Source organism: Heptranchias perlo, chromosome 2 (genome assembly GCF_035084215.1).
Source record: "Heptranchias perlo isolate sHepPer1 chromosome 2, sHepPer1.hap1, whole genome shotgun sequence".
NCBI lineage: Eukaryota > Metazoa > Chordata > Chondrichthyes > Hexanchiformes > Hexanchidae > Heptranchias > Heptranchias perlo.
The window spans coordinates 25,156,525-25,175,606 of record NC_090326.1 but is presented as its reverse complement, the minus strand read 5'-3'; the positions used below and the strand labels follow the sequence as shown (position 1 = coordinate 25,175,606).

General features: G+C 40.9%; 1 protein-coding gene across 2 annotated transcripts in view; it reads left to right on the top strand.

Moving 5' to 3' along the window:
* anln (anillin, actin binding protein) overlaps window positions 1-19,082 on the top strand; it is a 96,658-nt gene that overhangs the window by 60,682 nt on the left and 16,894 nt on the right. The window contains exons 18-22 of one of the 2 annotated variants that reach the window (XM_068001298.1): window positions 779-847; window positions 4,474-4,509; window positions 6,005-6,026; window positions 7,610-7,722; window positions 11,198-11,284. In XM_068001298.1, the coding sequence (XP_067857399.1) occupies window positions 779-847; window positions 4,474-4,509; window positions 6,005-6,026; window positions 7,610-7,722; window positions 11,198-11,284 (327 nt within the window). The remainder of the gene's footprint in view (window positions 1-778; window positions 848-4,473; window positions 4,510-6,004; window positions 6,027-7,609; window positions 7,723-11,197; window positions 11,285-19,082) is intronic. The other variant, XM_068001302.1, reaches the window with a different exon arrangement.

The following is a 19,082-nucleotide window of genomic DNA, read 5'->3' as shown; positions in this document are numbered from 1 at the left end:
CGTATGAAATGGTATTTCTTTGAATGATTTTGTAATCCGTCTTCAATATCACTACAGTAGGTTAATGGGGAGGGGTTATATATGAAGTTACCCAGTGCATGTTAACTGAGAGAAAGTGAGGTCAAATCACTACATTGAGACTCGCCAGAATGTGAAAAGCTAAATAACTTTAAAGAGTCAAGACTCTTATCTGGTATACAAGACGGAGGGTCTTCTTTCCTTTCCCCACCATTCCAAGAAATTGATCCAACATTTAAAAAAAAATCTATAATCAATTGGTCACGCATTTAGTTTGTACACAGTATTGTGACAGCACAAAATATTCAAGTGTGGGGAGTGAGGAAAAATTGAAGCTGTTGTTAAAAACACTACAATTAAAAGTTAGTGCAGCAAGGCTGTTACTGGATCCTTTTTTTTAGAAAAAGGAAAAGCACTAATTCTGATCTTTCTGATATTGATATCAATACTTGATTTATCAGTCCTACTATGTTTCCTACTGAAATGTTCTAGGTCAATGAGAGATTTTGCTCTGATTTTTTTTTCGGTATAATATATGTTTAGATATTTTCCTGCAGTGTAATATTTAGACCTCTGCATTTTTAAGGTTTGATATAGGCTAATGTGAAGTTGTAATTTTTAGTTTTTTTTATGGAGTCTGTTCTCAACAATTAAATTGTTCTTGAACCCCGATTGTAGGCTCTGAAACTTTGCTAGTTGCTCTACATTTTTTAAGTCTGCTAAAAACGACCAGATGGCTAAATATATTTTCTTTTTGTAGTTTCTGTGCAAAATGTCTGCACTTCATCTGGGAGTATTTCATTACTTTCGAGAACTGATTTGCTCTTTGGTATGATTCACATTTTCAATATAACAATGTTCACCTTCTGTGCTCACATTTCAATAATAAAACCCCAACCCTGATGTCCCTTAATTTCTGACTGGCCTACATTTGGAGATGTTTTGGATTTGTTCCAGACATACATTTCATGTGGAATGAATGAATGGGTGCAATTCACACACCATGGTGTTTCTGGGTTCTGAACAAGAACTGTAAATGTGTTTGATTTAACATCGCGAACTTTGCCTACTTGTCTGATTAAAATTGCTGTATTTATGATATTGGAGGTGAGCAGCAAGCTACAAGCAGTCAAAAACCATGGTCAGTATCAAACTGACTGGCCAAAGCTGTCTGATATCCTTTGCTCCTTCCCCTCCCCAGTGCAGGTAGCAGAGTTGTTTTATTTACCAACAGCGTGTCTTTGATCTTAATGTTTTGGGATCAATCTGTGCTCTCTGGTTAGCAAGCTAGAATAGTTGTGGAACACTGCAAATTGGCCATAGCATCCCTGGGATAGTTATGTGGGGAGAGGAAGAAAAATCAGCCAGAGTGTTTGCTCTTGATTGCTAACCATTGCAATATGTGCATTTGAGGATGTTTGTTGAGGACGGGGCTTAGTTCAGCTGTGAGTGGCCCTCAAGTAAGACAGTTTGGCATTGTGACCTTTGTCAAAATGTTTTGTAATTCTGGTCGATTACCGACATTTCCCAGCTAGATTATTATTAACTAATATTTTGTAAAATGCCACAATTCCAAACTGTCTTGCTTAAGTACTATGCACATGAATGGTCAGTTACACATCCGTGCCTTTATTTTGCCACTTCTGATTTTAATCATACCACTGAAGGCAGTTGCCATTGGAAGAGGAAACCTGTGGGGGTAATTTTACGACACTACTGTAGGTGGGAAGTCTCAGCAGCTGGCAGTGCATTCTCAAAGTGACCGTCCCCCTGCACCCCCCCCCCCCCCCCCCCCCCCCCAAGAAACAGTCATTGTTATATAGAAGTCCCCTAAAGATCTATCCGTAGCCCTTTCCTCTACCCCATCTAATTGATGACCCATGGTAACATCATCTGCAGACATGGGGTTAGCTTCTACATGTCCACTGAAGACACCTAGGCTCCACCTCTCCACATTCTCTTCCGACCCCTCTGTTGCCTCTGTCGTCTGATTGCTTGTCTGACATCCAGTCTTGCATGAGCCACAATTTCCTTCAGTTAAACAATGGGAAGATTGAAGCCATCGTCTTCAGCCTCTGCTACGAACTCTGTACCCTTGATTTCTTCCCCCTGCCCAGCCACCGTCTTCGACTTTTTGCAACTTCGGCTTCCTATTTGACCCCAAGCTGACCTCTCCATCACAAAACCGCCTATTTCCACTTCCATAACATCACCTACCACTGCCCCTATCTCGGCCCATTTAATGCTGAAACCCTCATCTGTGCCTACAAACACCTGCTGACATTCCAATGCTTTCTTGGCCAGCCGGCCAGCCTCCCATCCTCCACCCTCCTTAAACTTCAGCTCATTCAAAACTCTGCTGCCCATATTTTACTCTGCCACTAGTTCCACTCTCCTTTTGCCCCTGTGCTTGCTGACCTACACTGGCTCCCAGTCTCCCAATTCCTCAAATTTATAATTCTCATCCTCGAGTTTAAATCCTTTGGTTGTCTCACCCCTCCCTATCTCTAACATCCTCCAGCCCTATGACCACCACCCACCTGAACTCTCCATTCCTCTGACTCTGGCCTCTAGTGCTCCCCTCCTACCCCCCACCATTAGTGGCTCTGCCCTCAGATGCCTAAGCTCTGGAATTCCCTCCTTAAATACCTTTGCTGTTCCACCTCCCTCTCCTTTCTTAAAATCTGCCTTAAAACCTACATCGTTGACCAAGCGTTTAGTCGCCCCTCCTAATATCTCATCCTTTGGCTTGGTGCCATGTTGACACCTTGGGAGCACTTTTTTTATTATATAGATATATATCTATATTTACTTTCATTTTATATAGGAGCTGGGATAGTGCTGCCTCGTAATAACATTTCCTTGCTGCCTTTTGCTGGAGACCAAGAAAGGCAAGGGAACAGTTCCAAATAACAGATTGGTCAGACGTTCTTCAGCTTAACATTCTGTAAATGCAGTCCTACAGGCACAATTATATCGAGTACCATGGTTGCTGGGGGGGCTGCAAATAATCATTAGGCAACACAGTGACTACTATAGATTTAGGCTGACTGATGAAGAATAAGCACTAGACTGAAGTACCACACTGCTACTGGCCCTGTGGCGCTGTGTTCTGTCATGTGCCTTTACTTTCAGTGTGGGGAGGGGGAATTGTTATTTTACAAATCAATTTTTTTTTTAGATCAGTGATGTGGTGTACTGTTAAAATTAGAGCTGTTAATTTCTACGATTAACGTGTAAAAATTTTTTTGGCCATTAATTTTTTTTGACTTGTTAATTGTGGCAGTTACGTGGAGAGGAGGGAGCAGGGCGAGGGTGGGAACAGGATACTGGAAGAGATAGCCTGAGAGAGGAGGCAGCAGGGTGAGGGCAAGAATAGGAAAGCCTGAGCCGTTTGGAAGCAAAGTTCAGGGTCTAACAGGATTCCATTCACTCAATTAGACCGAACATTCTAGTCAGGACCTCATTACCTTTATTAAAGGCTGGGAATAACTTGAAAAGTGACTTCCATTACTTTTCCTTTCGCTTTCTAGTAAGATTTTTGAGTACCTCTGTACTATGCTGTTAATTCTAACATGTATAACCACCAATGCTCCTTGCACTAATTTATACATCTTATAATCGACCTTTTGTCATTGCAGATAAATCACCCCAAGGTAAAAACAAAGCTGACATTGGCACACAGGCCAAATCAGACACCAATATGGCAGCCGAAACTATAATAGTAAAGCTGGCTCATAAATATGCCGGCAACAGCGGTATCAATTAAATGTGATTAAAACCAAGATTAACTGGATTAAAAATGTTAATTGCGAGATTAATTGCAATAATTTTTCTAATCATTTGACAGCCCTAGTTTAGAATTAAGATTAAATAAATGCTGGTACAGAAGGGCTTTGGCCAGTCAGCCAGGTGTTGGTTGTTTTTTTGGCTTGAAGGCCTTAGTGAGAACAAAGGGAATTGCATCTGACCCTTCTAAAAATTTGTGTTGTAGTAAAAGTTACATTATAGAAAAACTTAGTGGTTTATAATGGAAAGCAGAAGCTGAATGAAACAGTGCTGCTATGACTTGGATATAATACATTTTGTTATAGTTCAGACTTTTCCACAACATCTTTGTCCCGTCATCATGGCTAGATGGCAGTTTCCATAAGCAGATTTAATCTCCAGTGGACAGAAATCAGCACACATCTATGTGTCCTATATGGGTTATTGTGCCCAGGTTTAACATTTAACCTCTAATTGTGGGATGTTGCTCATTGGAAGAAGACCCATCACTTCCTCCTGTCCCTTCTGAGACGGAAAATAACATTTTAACAAATTCTTTGAATTAACGACAGAGATGTCCATATTGTTAGACCTCAGGTGATTTTCTGGTTGCATGCAGGCACCAGGAGGGTATTTTTAACACTGAGATTGCCTGTTTCAATAACTAACAGACTTTTTCCTCCTTAGGCTATTACTCCGAAGAGGCTATTGACTTCAATCACAGTAAGTTAAATGAGTATCTTACACAGAACTTAAGTAGTATATTACCGATCAACAGTGTCTATTAGTTGAGATTTACAAGTTATTATGCCCTCCAGTGAAACCTTGACTCCATGATCATCTCATTTGAATAATGAAGTAGTGAATGGAATCATTTTATCACTGAACTTATGTCTTTGAAATGGAAGGTACTGAATATTTTGTATCTTAGTACTATAACATGCTACAGTGATGGAATGCAGGTTACGCAACTTAGCGGATCAATACGTCTCCAGCATTTCAAGCAATTAATTGTAGTGTAGTAACTGTTATGTGGGCAAATATGGCAGCCATTCTGACCAGCAATGTTCCATAGAGTAATGAGATGGATGACCAAGACACTGGGAGAGTGCTGCTATTTTGAATAGAGTCATGGAATCTTTAACATCCACTTGAACCACAGGAACAGTCAGATTTTGGCTTCACCCCACAATTAGATCATGATGCTTTATCCTTCAATGCAACCACCTTGAGTTGACTGTTAATTCTGAACTTGCATTCATTGCCTGGTTAAACTTTAGCATTTCTCCTGTAGTATAGGGATATTAATATTACAGGAGAAATGGTAACATTCGACCAGGATAAAGCACCATGGTCCAATTGTGGGGACCAGCCATCAAATGACTTAGGCATTGTAGACTTCTTCGAAAGAAAATAATTGAAGAAAACCTCCCCTTAGAAAAGTGTAACTGCAATGTGACCAACCTATTCTATAAAATCCATCCCAAATTCACAGAGTTGTGCAAAGTACAGGAAGAGTGCCTCATTGAGGTTTGTATGTCGAGCAGGCATCCACAGCTCCCTTATGATGAATACATCTATTCCATTCTGATATATTGGTTTCCCTGACACCACACTGAGCTGTGATCTTTTGTGATTTGTCCTTCTGAAGCATCCCTTGCCTTGCCTCAAAGAAAATTTCCCTTCTCTTCCACTTGCTTTTGTCACCCAAAGGGAGAGTGAACAAAGCCATGGAGAAAAGACTGCAAGATCCTATTGCTCGGGGAGTGTAGGGAAGGAGCTCCAGAATGAGATGGATTACGTGTATGTGATATGTGTAGCCAAGGGAGCACTGGGGAGGCCCAAGGCCTTTGGTGAAGCTTAAGTTTCTGAATGCCAGGGTTCAAAAGTGAAAAGTCCTATTGTACCTCCAACTGTCTGAGTAGCAAAGAGGCCTGTGAATAGAGTACTTGGCTATTCCCTTGTTTGGGAATAATGCAAGTTCCAGGAAGGACTAAAGAGGAAAGCAGAGACTATTTGAAATTGATTTTTTTTTAAATTGAGAATGTTTTATTGTACTGCAGCTGTATTTTGATTTTCATTAAAGGATTAGAAAATTAATATACAGTAGATTGCACTGCATTGATGTGATTTTAGATTCAGTATTTAACTTTTCTGTATATGGGTTTTATGAATAAAAATTTAATGTTAAATCTTGATCTCTCTTCATTCCAAACAGAAAAGCAACTTGCATACACCAGGTAAGTTGAATGCTATTTTAATAGAAGCTGGGGTGTCTTGTAGTGGTCTCTTGTCCTAAAATACCCTGACTGAACCAAATCACTGAATGTCAATGTCTCCAATTGTGAGTAAATTTCTCAATTTTGTCTTTTTCCCATGCTAGCTGAAAGCCAACATTTTTCTAAGGATACCTGCTGTCAGAGAAACTGAAACTTGAAATAGCTTTAAGGTGGCACTGAGCAGATGAAACCCTTCATTCTTTAGTTAACAATTTTTTTAAAAAGCTGAACTCTTGGATGGGTTTTTTTATAAAAGAAAAATGATTTTACTGTATTCATGATGTTGGAAGTTCATTTTCACTTGTACGTTGTTACATCAAAATTTGATACTGGATCCATACTTGTATTAGCAAAGATTTGGCACTAAATTTTAATGGGTGGACTGATTCCTCTGGAAATGTATCTTTGTTTTGGTTTTACTCACACATCTAAAACTGGGTGTGAATGCACATTTGCATTGTGTTGCCTGCAACAGTACCGGTGCAAGTCTCGCACCTCTAAGGGGAACAGCCTTGATAGGCTTGTATTGGTAGTGAGGATAATGCACCCAGCTATACTGTTGTCTGAAACTTGGGCAACAATATTGATGGGGAGGGTGTGGGAGAGGCCGAAAATGGACAAAGAACCTGGTAAGGCCGGGGACGGAGAGGTCCTGCTGAACTTAACGGTAGGACCTTATTAACACTTTTTTAGTTCCATTTCCCGCCCGGCAGCTTGTGGGGTGGGGGGGGGGGGGAAGACTAGCAGCAGGAGACTGCAGCTGGGGACCCTTGGGAACGGTTCGAAGGTCAAAGGCTTTCTTGAGGAGCCGGAGAGAGCACTCCTGGTCCAGAAGGAGTGCTGATAAAGGCACTTATCTTGTGGAGCTCGCAGCTCCCACCTCCCTTTCCCTGTCAGGTTTCCTGACCCTTTGGAAACCTGTGCAGCAACAGTCAATTTTAAATTGGGCTCCCAATTGCACTGTGGGAGCCAATTAAATATGTTAATGAAGTGTCCCACCTCTCCATGGCAGGACACTTGGGCGCCATGATATTGGCGGTGCGCTGAGGATGTGTTCCCTGTATTAACTCTAATCTCTGACCCTCTTCCGCCTGTCGTGGGAGGGTTAATATCAAGGCCTTGGTGTGTCACTGAGCATGTTGCTTTAAGATCAGCAGCAATGCATTTGAGGTGAGGGTAGAAATTGATCATTGCTGCGCCTGTTTTCCAGACAGAAAAATGACCAAATTCAGAGCTGTGCCCCAAGGAAGCCTGAAAAACGCTCAATGCCATATTGGCCTTGGATGATCTTCAGGCGCCCTTGGGGCAACTCCTTTGAATATACATTGGGTCTGCTCTGTTCAGGTTTTCCAGGCGTGGATAGGGCCTATCAAGGGGCAGCCACCAAAACGGTAAGTTTTGGGGGGGGTTTTTTGTTTAAATTCATGTGAAGCCAGGAAGAGCAGGAGTTGATGCCTCCCTCCTGTTGTCCTTCACTAGTAATTTTCTGAAGATGACTGGAGAATTCTGTCAGTGTTTCTCAAATGTTCTGTTTTCATTTGTAGCTTTGGCAAGTCCTGGAGGCCCCAATGCAGTGCGCACCAGTAATTTCACCATGGTTGGATCCCACAAGTTCTCACTCTCTTCTGTAGGAAATGCAAAATTCCAACTAGATAAGGTTAGCAAACTGGGGTGTTTTAGTCATTAATTTTCTGTCTGATCTTGTGTAGTTTTAACAGATCAAGTGTCTCCTTTGTTTAAAATGTATTGTGATGACGTTCTGGAAAAATGTTTGTCAAAAAGATGCCACAGATGCTTTTGCTACCTATTGAATCTCGGGTGTGTTTAATTTGGAGAGCTGAATTTGAAATTACAATGATGTGGAGATGCCGGTGATGGACTGGGGTTGACAATTGTAAACAATTTTACAACACCAAGTTATAGTCCAACAAATTTATTTTAAATTCCACAAGCTTTCGGAGGCTTCCTCCTTCCTCAGGTGAATGGTGTGGAAATGAAATTTTCGAATCCTTCACATTTGAAAATCACAGAACAATGCCTGGTGATTACTGCCCGTTGCCAAGGCAATCACAGTGAGCAGACAGAAAGGTGTCACCTAAAAGGCCACCGAATATACAAACCCCCCAAAAAAAGAGAGAGAGAGAGAAGGAAGACAGTCAATGACCCATTATATTAAAAACCGATAACATTTGTTATCTGTTTTTAACAAATGTTATCTGTTTTTAATATAACGGGTCATTGACTGTCTTCCTTCTCTTTTTTTGGGGGGTTTGTATGTTCGGTGGCCTTTTAGGTGACACCTTTCTGTCTGCTCACTGTGATTGCCTTGGCAATGGGCAGTAATCACCAGGCATTGTTCTGTGATTTTCAAATGCGAAGGATTCGAAAATTTCATTTCCACACCATTCACCTGAGGAAGGAGGAAGCCTCCGAAAGCTTGTGGAATTTAAAATAAATTTGTTGGACTATAACTTGGTGTTGTAAAATTGTTTGAAATTACAATGGTCAAGGAAGTTTATTTACAGTTCAGTAGCATGTCTTGGGTTGCACATTTCTATTTTTTTTAAAAATAAAAGTAAAACCAAGTTAAAAGCATCAAACCTCAAATAGTTATAATTGCAAGCAATATTTGATAGAGGTAATGACATGATTTTATATTTAATTAAAACTACACAATTAATACAGTTTACACTCGATACTTATTGACTGGGATTTTTTTCATTTAGGTTTAAATTATTCTTTGAATTGATGTTCATTATAATGCCATTTGATTACCAGTCACACGATTTCTGCATTATAGGTTCTGTCACCAATATTATTTGGGTGGGATCACAGTGCACTAGTACCATGACATGTTTGGACTGTCCACCTTCCATTTATACAGCTCTTGCTGTGTGTCTGTGGAGTCAGGTTATCTTTAAGTGCAAGCTATGCTGAGGTGTCTGAGGTGAAGTACAAAGCCATGGAAAAAGGTGACTTTATTAAAGTATTCTAAGTCTTAGATGACCTTCCTCATGCTTTGCTGATGCCGTCCAGGTTTTCCCTTTGTCTCAGGGATACATTCTCAACATAAAGCTACATCAAGCAATTGTTAAGTTCTAACACATCAGTGTTTATTGTAGTTTGTTTGGCACCACTGGCACCCTGTTTGATAGTCCCATGGTATAAACCAAATAGTATCTGGACTTGACAGATTAGATGTAAACTGTGCATTTAGCAATATTCAAGATGCAGGTGAGTATCTAATAGTTCCTAGTAAATATTCTCATTGGCATGTTCTAATTTGCTATTATTGAATTAGACTTTTGCATTAATTTTTTTTTCCAACATTGACACATCTTGAGCAATGTCTTGCAGATGCCTTATTTCACTTCACGCTTTTAATTTGCACAATAACATAACCAGCATATGGAAGCTTTTGCTTTTTTAAATGGTGCTGGTATTTCTATTTTCTAGATAAAATTTGAAGGCCAGGACTAGCAGCTTCTGGGCAATATGTTCCAGGAAAAGGTTGCTATGCTTGTCTTGTTCGTGGATCATTACTTGTCAGCGCAGTCAATTTGTCTGCTGACATTTGCATGCTGCGTGGCTCATTCCTTCTAATCAATAATGCAGCTTTTACTGCTTGTTGCATTTCATACTGTTGCTATAATGTATTTAATAAGTGAGTTTTAGCACATGCTTTCTTAAAATGTCTGAAACAGGTGACTTGTTTAAAAAGGAATACATTCTATGACATTAAACTCGAGTAATTTTTAAAATTAAAGATTAAAGCTGCCATCTTTGCATCTCGAGGCTCAGGCTTAGAATGTGAAAATAGCAAACACAATTAGTTGGCCACCACTGTGGTAAAATCTTGAAATCTTTTTCAACGTCAAGCTTTGAGGGAGGGGGAATTGTTGGATGAATACTTGATAAGACAAGACCATTGTATATTCTATTCTATTGGAATAATTTTCATTCTCTATCCATGTACTACTTGTAATGGTTATACGATCAGTCACCTGATTCGCTGCTATATTTGATGGCGTTCTGTTTTCAATTGCTCCTGTACTGCTGTTGCTTCTGTTTCCACAGCATGGATTCTTTATTCAAGTGCTCAGTTGAAGTGTTTCCATCTGTGCACAATAGTAACTTTTGTGCATGGCTGTGTTTGCTTGATAGCATAATCATTTATCCTTGTTGCTGAAAGTGCAGAGTCAGGGGTCACTAATGGCCCATTGCTTTGAAGCATCAAAGCAAAATTCATTATAACAAATTACATGTAAATTTACTATTTGTGAAGCCCCAAATCTCTTATTTCACCTACCTAATTGATCCAAAATGCAAATTTTAATAACTCCTTCTCCAATTTTATTTGCCTGAAATTATGTTAGTACTGAGCATTGGACTTAGTGTCTCTTTTTAACATTAAGAAATAGATAATTTGTGTTTTGTTTAGCCAGAAAATTAGAAATTAGACAACTTTTTTTGTGCAGCTTTAATTTGTTTTTTTAAGGACTGGGAGAAATCTCTACAAGATTAACAAGGTGTGCAATGCACTTTCTAAATATCAAAGTAAAGCATGATGTAAGGAGATTTGTAATTAAAGAATCCACAAAAGAAATCCTGTAGTAAATATAATGACACAGCTGTGCTAGCTCATATGATCGGACGTGGAGAGTTTGGCATGACTGTGCTGCAGCTGGATTTGTAAATAAATTGTTCCGTATCTGTAACTAGCTCATTCCCTGTTCTGATTTGTGAGCATCAATATATGCAGCTTAATAATCATAGGATGAATGAGCCTTTGTACTGTTTTTTTGTGAAGCCTTTGTAATATCACGTGGCCCTTAATGGTGTTGGACAATGTGAATATTTTGAGTGGTAGTCAGTGGCTATTAACCTCTTCAGGGAAGCTAATATTCATCGATCAGTGCTAAGTTGTAAATTTTTAGTGTTTTACTAAAATGGTTTTCATCACATTTTTATAGAGAGCATTATTGCCTTCTGGTAGCCTTTAAGATCACAATTCTATTATGCAAAATAAAATAACAGACTGATGTTTGTATCAGTAATAAACTGGATCTAGTGAGCATAGTGATTAAAAGTACTAACCAAACGTAATATGCATTTCTTTTGGTTCTTTGCAGGTTCCCTTTTTGTCACCCCTTGAAGGTCACATTTATGTAAAACTACAATGTCAGGTTGGTTCCACGATTGAGGAACGTGGATTTTTGGTAAGCTTTTCTTTGGTTATCACAATAGAGGTTATAATTAGAAACAATCCCTGCACATTTCTCTTTGTTTGGAGAACTAATGATTCATTTGAAAAGGAAGAAAGAGAAAGCTTGCATTTAGATAGTACATTTTCACATCCTCAGGACATCACAACTGTTTCACAGCCAATGAATTATTTTGAAGTGTAATCACTGTTATTTAGGAATACACATGTCAATTTGCACACAGGAAGGTCTCACACGGCAATGAGATGAATGACGCAATAGTTAATCTAATTTGGTAATATTGGTTGAGGGATACATATTGGCCGGGACACCAGGAGAACGTCCTGCTCTTTGTAGAATGCAATGGGATCTTTTACATCCACCTGAGAAGGCAGATGGGACTTCAGTTTAAGGTCTCATCCAGGCAACGGCTCCTCTGCCAATGCAGCAGTCCCTCAGTAGTGCACTGGAATGGTACCTAGATTATGTGCTTAAGTATCTGGAGTGGGGTTGGAACCTATGACCCTCTGACGCTGAGGCAAGAGTGCTACCAAACTGACACATATTGGCCAAGTCGCTAGGAGAATTCCCTGATAATCACTGAATAATATGGTGGGATCTTTTATATCCAACTGAGTGGAAAGAATTTGAGAGATTTTTTTTGTGTTGGTATTAGTCTATCACTCATCATGGATCTTATAATGTACTGAAGTGTCTCATGTATTTAAATTTGTATCATAAATTCTTCATATTGTAAATAATCTAATAGCACCATCTAGTGGATTATTGAATGATGTGGTTGAAGATCAATGAGAACCCTGGAATTAAATTCAGGTAATTATTCTGGATGTCTGCACATAGTTCTTCGAGACAAATTGCTTCTCTGAATCCATTAATATTCTCAACCATGTTCATATTGCCTCCAATTTAGTTCAACCAACACTGAAATATTAAATATTTTTCATTCTCCACATAGTACAAGAATAGACTTGGTTGTCCATGAGGGGGGAGAATGGGAGTTCTGAGTATGTAAATCACATGACTACCTTTCTCCTGCTGTATATGAAATACGTGATCTGTGATGAAATTCAAATTTTTAAAAAATAATTGTGGGAAGAAGGCAAGAGGACCAGATATGGAGCTTTAAATACTGTGTTGAAAGTATTAGAAATGGCCTGGAAAGATGGAAGCCCTGCCGAATTTTACGGCAGGACCTCGTTAGAATTTTTAAACTCTGTTTCCTGCCCAGAACCCAGATTTAGATTGCTGATCAGGCCGCAGTCAGGGACCTGAGAGGAGGGAGAGATTGCCGGGTTGGGGGGTGGTCTGAACGTCTCAGGTGGGCTGAGCTGGAAAAGCTGTTGCTTACCGGATCTGGCAGTTCTCACCTCCTTTAGCTGCCAGGTTTCCTGAGCCCCGGGATACCCATGCGGGAGATGTTAAATTTAAAGCGCTGACAAAATCTGAGGCACTGAGCCTCATTAACATATAATTACTGACCCGCCTCTCCAAAGCAGGTTATTTGGCCGTCCCCAACCTGCAATGGTAAAACAGGAAGTAGGCGCATTCGCAGCAGGTTGGAGTCGGGTTTCCCATTTGTAACAATTTTAAACTCCCGCCTTTCCAGGGGGTATTAAAATTACCCCTATATATCTAATCACTACAGCTGCAGTGTTGCAAAACTCTCAACAAAACATAATTGGGTCCTGTCATTCAATTTAGACCCATTGGGATCATCTTCAATGCCTGAAGAGGATTCTCCTGGAAGATAATTCCTGCAGGTGTAAATCATGTCACTCTAGTAACCCTGAATTGTCCCTTTAGTAGACTAGCCAGGTTTAGCCTTGGCCTACTGGAACAGACCTGCAATGAGTGAACAGCCAGAGGTCGTGGTTCATACAGGTACCAATGACAAGGTAGTAATCTCCGGATTACTCTCGGTGCCACGTGCCAGTGAGTATAGAAATAGGAGGATAGAGCAGATGAATGCGTGGCTAGAGAGATGGTGCAGGAGGAAGGGCTTTAGATTCCTGGGGCATTAGGACCAGTTCTAAGGGAGATGGGATCTGTACAGGCCGGACGGGTTGCACCTCAGCGGAGCTGGGACCAATGTTCTCTAGGAGGTTCGCTAGTGCTGTGGGGGGGTGGGTGTTTAAACTAATTTAGCAGGGGGTGGGCACCAGGATGTAGGAATGGAAAGGAGAAACAAGGGGCACCAAGGATCGGGGGAGAAAGATAGCACTAGAGCAAGTAATCGTACAGTATTGGGTGGGATCAGACTAGGAGAAAGTACAAGAAAGTCGAAGACTGGTTTGCAGTGCATGTGTGTAAACGCACAAAGTGGTAAACAAGGTTGGTGAGCTGCAGGCACAAACAACCGCGTGGGAATACGATGTTGTGGCGATAACTGATAACGGGCAGGATTGGGTACTAAATATTCCTAGATACAAGGTGTTCAGGAAAGATAGGGAAGGAAAGAAAGGTGGGGGGGGGAAATGGCTGTATTGATTAAGGAGAATATTGCAGTACTGGGGGGGAGAGAGAGAGAGAGAGAGAGAGGATGTCCTGGAGGGGCCAAGGACAGAATCTATTTGATTAGGGTCAAGAAACAATAGAGGTGCCATTACAGTACTGGGTGTATTCTATAGGCCACCAACCAGTGGGAAGGATATAGAGAAGCAATTTTGGAGGGAAATTAGAGAGGTGCAAAAGCTATAGAGTAGTGATAACTGGGGGCTTCAACTATCCTATGGACTGGGATAACAATAATATAAGGGGCAAAGAGGGGGTGGAATTTTTGAAATGTGTTCAGGATAGCTTTCTTAACTAGTATGCTTCCGGCCCAAGGAGGAAGGATGCATTCCTGGACTTGGCTCTATGGAATGAGGAGGGCCAAGTGGAGCAAGTGTCAGTGAGGGAGCATTTAGGGAGCAGCAATTTTTTTTTATTCATTCATGGGATGTAGACCTCACTGGTAAGGCCAGCATTTATTGACCTTGAGAAGGTGGTGGTGAGCCACCACCTTAAACCGCTGCAGTCAGTGTGGGTATCATAAGGTTTAGAATAGCTATGGGAAAGGACACTGACCATTCTAAAGTAAAAATACTCAATTGGAGGAGGGCCAATTTCAATGGGGTGAGAACTGATCTGGCCCGGGTAAATTGGAATCAAAGATTGGCAGGCAAAACTGTATTTGAACAGTGGGCGGCCTTTAAAGAGGAGATGGTTCAGCTACAATCTAGGCACATTCCCACAAGGGAGAAAGGTAGGACAACTAAAGCCAGAGCTCCCTGGATGACAAAAGAGATAGTGAGAAAGATGAAACAGAAAAAAGGGGCATATGATAGATGTCAGGTTGATAACACAAATGCAAACCAGGCAGAATATAGAAAGTTCAGAGGGGAAGTGAAAAAGGAAATAAAAGGGGCAGAGAGTATGAGAATAGACTGGTGGCCAACATAAAAGGGAATCCAAAGGTCTTCTGCAGGCATATAAACTGGTGGTAAGAGGAGGGGTGGGGCCTATTAGGGACCATAAGGGAGATCTACTCCATGGAGGCAGAGGGGATGGCCAAGGTACTAAATGAGTACTTTGCGTTTGTCTTTACCAAGGAAGGAGATGCTGCCAGAGTCTCAGTAAATGAAGATGTAGTTGAGATACTGGATGGGCTAAAAATTGATAGAGGTACTTGAAAGGCTAGCTGTACGTAAAGTAGATAAGTGACCCGGTCCAGATGGGATGCATCTTAGGTTTCTGAGGGAAGTTAGGGTGGAAATTGCAGAGGTCATGATCTTCCAAACATCTGTAGATAAGGGGATGGTGCCAGAGGACTGGAGAATTGCAAATGTTACACCCTTGTTCAAAAAGGGTGTAAGGATAAATCCAGTTTAACCTCAGTGGTGGGGAAACTTTTAGAAACGATAATCCAGGACATAATTAACAGTCATTTGGACGAGTGTGGATTGATTAGGGAAAGCCAGCACGGATTTGTTAATGGCAAATAGTGTTTATTGATGAGGTAACAGAGGGTAGATGAGGGCAATGCGGTTGAACCTGAGCGGGGAGTCAGAAGGGAATAAAGTTGAGAGCAGCAAGAGAGGGGAAGACCCAGGGGAAATTTACAATACAAATAGTACAAACAGTTGTTCAAGAACAAGTGAAAGGGAAAAGCTTAGAGCAGCGGAAAGAAAGTGTACTTTAGGCACGACAGATAAAATAAAAACTAGAAGGCGTAAGGCGATTAACCCAGCATCAAAGCTGAAGGTCAGGCTAGGGTGTGTGGCCCAACTAAGAGTTCTATATACAAATGCACGGAGTATAAGGAATAAATTAAATGAACTACAGGTTCAAATTCAAATTGGAGGGTATGACATGATAGCTATTACTGAGACTTGGCTGTAAGATGGTCAGGATTGGGAACTAATTATACCGGGTTATAAGGTCTACAGGAGAGATAGGGAAAATGGAAGAGGGGGAGGAGTAGCCTTAATGAATAGAGATGAAATCACTTAAATGATAAAGGGGGATATAACTAGAGGTAAGCAGCCAACAGAGACCTTATGGGTTGAATTGAGAAATAGGAAAGGATCGAAGACTATAGTGGGAGTTGTATATAGGAGCCCTGGCAGCAGCTCTGAAGTGCTAGATTGTATAAATGCAGAGATTAGACAAGCGTGTAAGAAAGGCATAGTGATCTTAATGGGGGACTTTAACCTTCACATAGATTGGGAAAAGCAGACTAGCAACTGTCAAAAAGGTAGTGAATTTCTTGTGTGTCCGGGATAGTTTTTTGCAGCAGTATGTCCTAGAGGCAACAAGGGGGCAAGCCATACTAGATTTAGTAATGAGTAATGAACCAGATTTAGTTAACGGTTTAACTGTGCGTTAACATTTATCCAGTAGTGATCATTACATGATCGAGTTCAATGTAGCGTTTGAAAGGGAAAAAAGTGAATCAGCTGTGAAGATTCTAGACTTGGGCAAGGCCGACTTCAATGGGATGAGACAGAGACTGTCCACAGTAAACTGGGCAAATCTGATAATGGGTATAACGACTGATGATCAGTGGGAAATGTTTAACGAAACATTTAACGTGATACAGAATCTGTTTATACCCCTGAGGGGCAAGAACTCTACTTGCCAAAAAAAACAGCCATGGACAATTAGAGGTATGGGACAGTATAAGACATAAGGAAAGGGCATACAAAAAGGCAAAAAATGGCACAGATCCTGGCGAATGGGAAAGATACAAAGATCAACAAAGGGTCACAAAACAGATAGTAAGGGCTACAAAAAGAGAGTATGAAAAGAAACTTGCAAGGGATATCAAAACCAATACGAAGAACTTTTATAGTTATATTAGGAAAAAGAGGGTGGTCAGGAGCAGTGTTGGCCCCTTAAAAACTGAAAGTGGGGATATTGTCATTGACAATGGGGAAATGGCAGACATGTTGAACAATTACTTTGCGTCAGTATTTACAGTCGAAAAAGAGGATAGCATGCCGGAAATCCCAAGAAAACCTATATTGAATCGGGGACAGGGACTCGATAAAATTAACATAAGTAAAGCAACAGTAATGAAGAAAATAATAGCACTAAAGAGTGACAAATCCCCAGGAGCAGATGGTTTCCATCCCAGGGTTTTAAAGGAAGTAGGTGAGCACATTGCGGATGCCCTAACTAATCTTTCAAAGTTCTCTAGATTGGAAAATTGCACATGTCACTCCGCTTTTTAAGAAAGGAGAGAGAGAGAGAGAGGGAAACCAGGGAATTATAGACCCGTTAGCCTAACATCTGTTGTGGGGAAAATGCTGGCGTCTATAATTAAGGATAGGGTGACTGAACACCAAGAATTTTCAGTTAATCTGAGAGAGACAGCATGGATTTGTGAAAGGTCGGTCGTGCCTGACAAACCTGGTTAAATTTTTGGAAGAGGTGACTAAAGTAGTGGACAGGGAAATGTAATGGATGTTATTTATATGGACTTCCAGAAGGCATTTGATAAGGTCCCACATAAGAGACTGTTAGCTAAGATAGAAGCCCATGGAATCGAGGGAAAAGTACGGACTTGGTTAGGAAGTTGGCTGAGCGAAAGACGACAGAGTAGGGATAATGGGAAGGTACCCACATTGGCAGGATATGACTAGTGGAGTCCCGCAGGGATCTGTCTTGGGGCCTCAATTATTCACAATATTTATTAACTACTTAGATGAAGGCATAGAAAGTCTCATATCTAAGTTTGCCGATGACACAAAGATTGGTGGCATTGTAAGCAGTGTAGATGAAAACATTAAATTACCAAGTGATATTGATAAATTAGGTGAATGGGCACAACTGTGGCAAATGGAATTCAGTGTAGACAAATGTGAGGTCATCCACTTTGGATCAAAAAAGGATAGAACAGGGTACTTTCTAAATGGTAAAAAGTTAAAAACAGTGGATGTCCAAAGGGACTTAGGGGTTCAGGTACATAGATCATTGAAGTGTCATGAACAGGTGCAGAAAATAATCAAGAAGGCAAATGGAATGTTGGCCTTTATATCTAGAGGACCTGAGTATAAGGGAGCAGAAGTTATGCTGCAGTGATACAAAACCCTGGTTAGACCGCACCTGGAGTACTGTGAGCAGTTCTGGGCACCGCACCTTTGGAAGGACATATTGGCCTTGGAGGGAGTGCAGCGTAGGTTTACTGGAATGATACCCGGACTTCAAGGGTTAAGTTACGAGGAGAGATTACACAAATTGGGGTTGTATTCTCTGGAGTTTCGAAGGTTAAGGGGTGATCTGATCGAAGTTTATAAGATATTAAGAGGAACAGATAGGGTGGATAGAGAGAAACTATTTCTGCTGGTTGGGGATTTTAGGAGTAGGGGGCACAGTCTAAAAATTAGAGCCAGACCTTTCAGGAGCGAGATTAGAAAACATTTCTACACACAAAGGGTTGTAGAAGTTTGGAACTCTCTTCCGCAAACGGCAATTGATAATACCTCTGGTTGCCAAAAAGCTATCTATCTCAGATTTAAATTTAGCAATTGAGCTAGTAAGGGATATGGGCCAAAGGCAGGTATATGGAGTTAGATCACAGATCAGCCATGATCTTATCAAATGGCGGAGAAGTCACGAGGGGCTGAATGGCCTACTCCTGTTCCTATGTGGTGTATAGGTACTTTGAAACGGCTTATCAAGACTGCGGCCCATGGAATAAGGGGGCAGTGGCCACGTGGATACAGAATTGGCTAAGGGACAGGAAACAGTAGTGGTGAATGGTGGTTTATCGGACTGGAAGGAGGTGTACAGTGGTGTTCCCCAGGGGTCGGTGCTGGGACCACTGCTTTTCTTGGTATATATTAATGACTTGGTGTACAAGGCACAATTTCCAAATTTGCAGATGACACAAAACTGGGGAGGATAGTGATAGACTTCAAGAGGATATAGATAGGCTGGTGGCATAGGCAGACAAGTGGCAGATGAAATTTAATGCAGAAAAATGCTAAGTGATACATTTCGGTAGGAAGAACGAGAAGAATGCATTATAAACTAAAGGGCACAGAGGGATCTGGGGGTATATGTGCACAAATCATTGAAGGTGGCAGGGTAGGTTGAGAAAGCGGTTAAAAAAGCATATGGGATCCTGAGCTTTATAAGTAGAGGCATAGAATACAAAAGTATGGAAGTCATGATGAACCTTTATAAAACACTGGTTCAGCCACAACTGGAGTTTTGTGTCCAGTTCTGGGCACTGCACTTTAGGAAAGATGTGAAGGCCTTGAGGGTGCAGAAGAGATTTACTAGAATGATTCCAGGGATGAGGGAC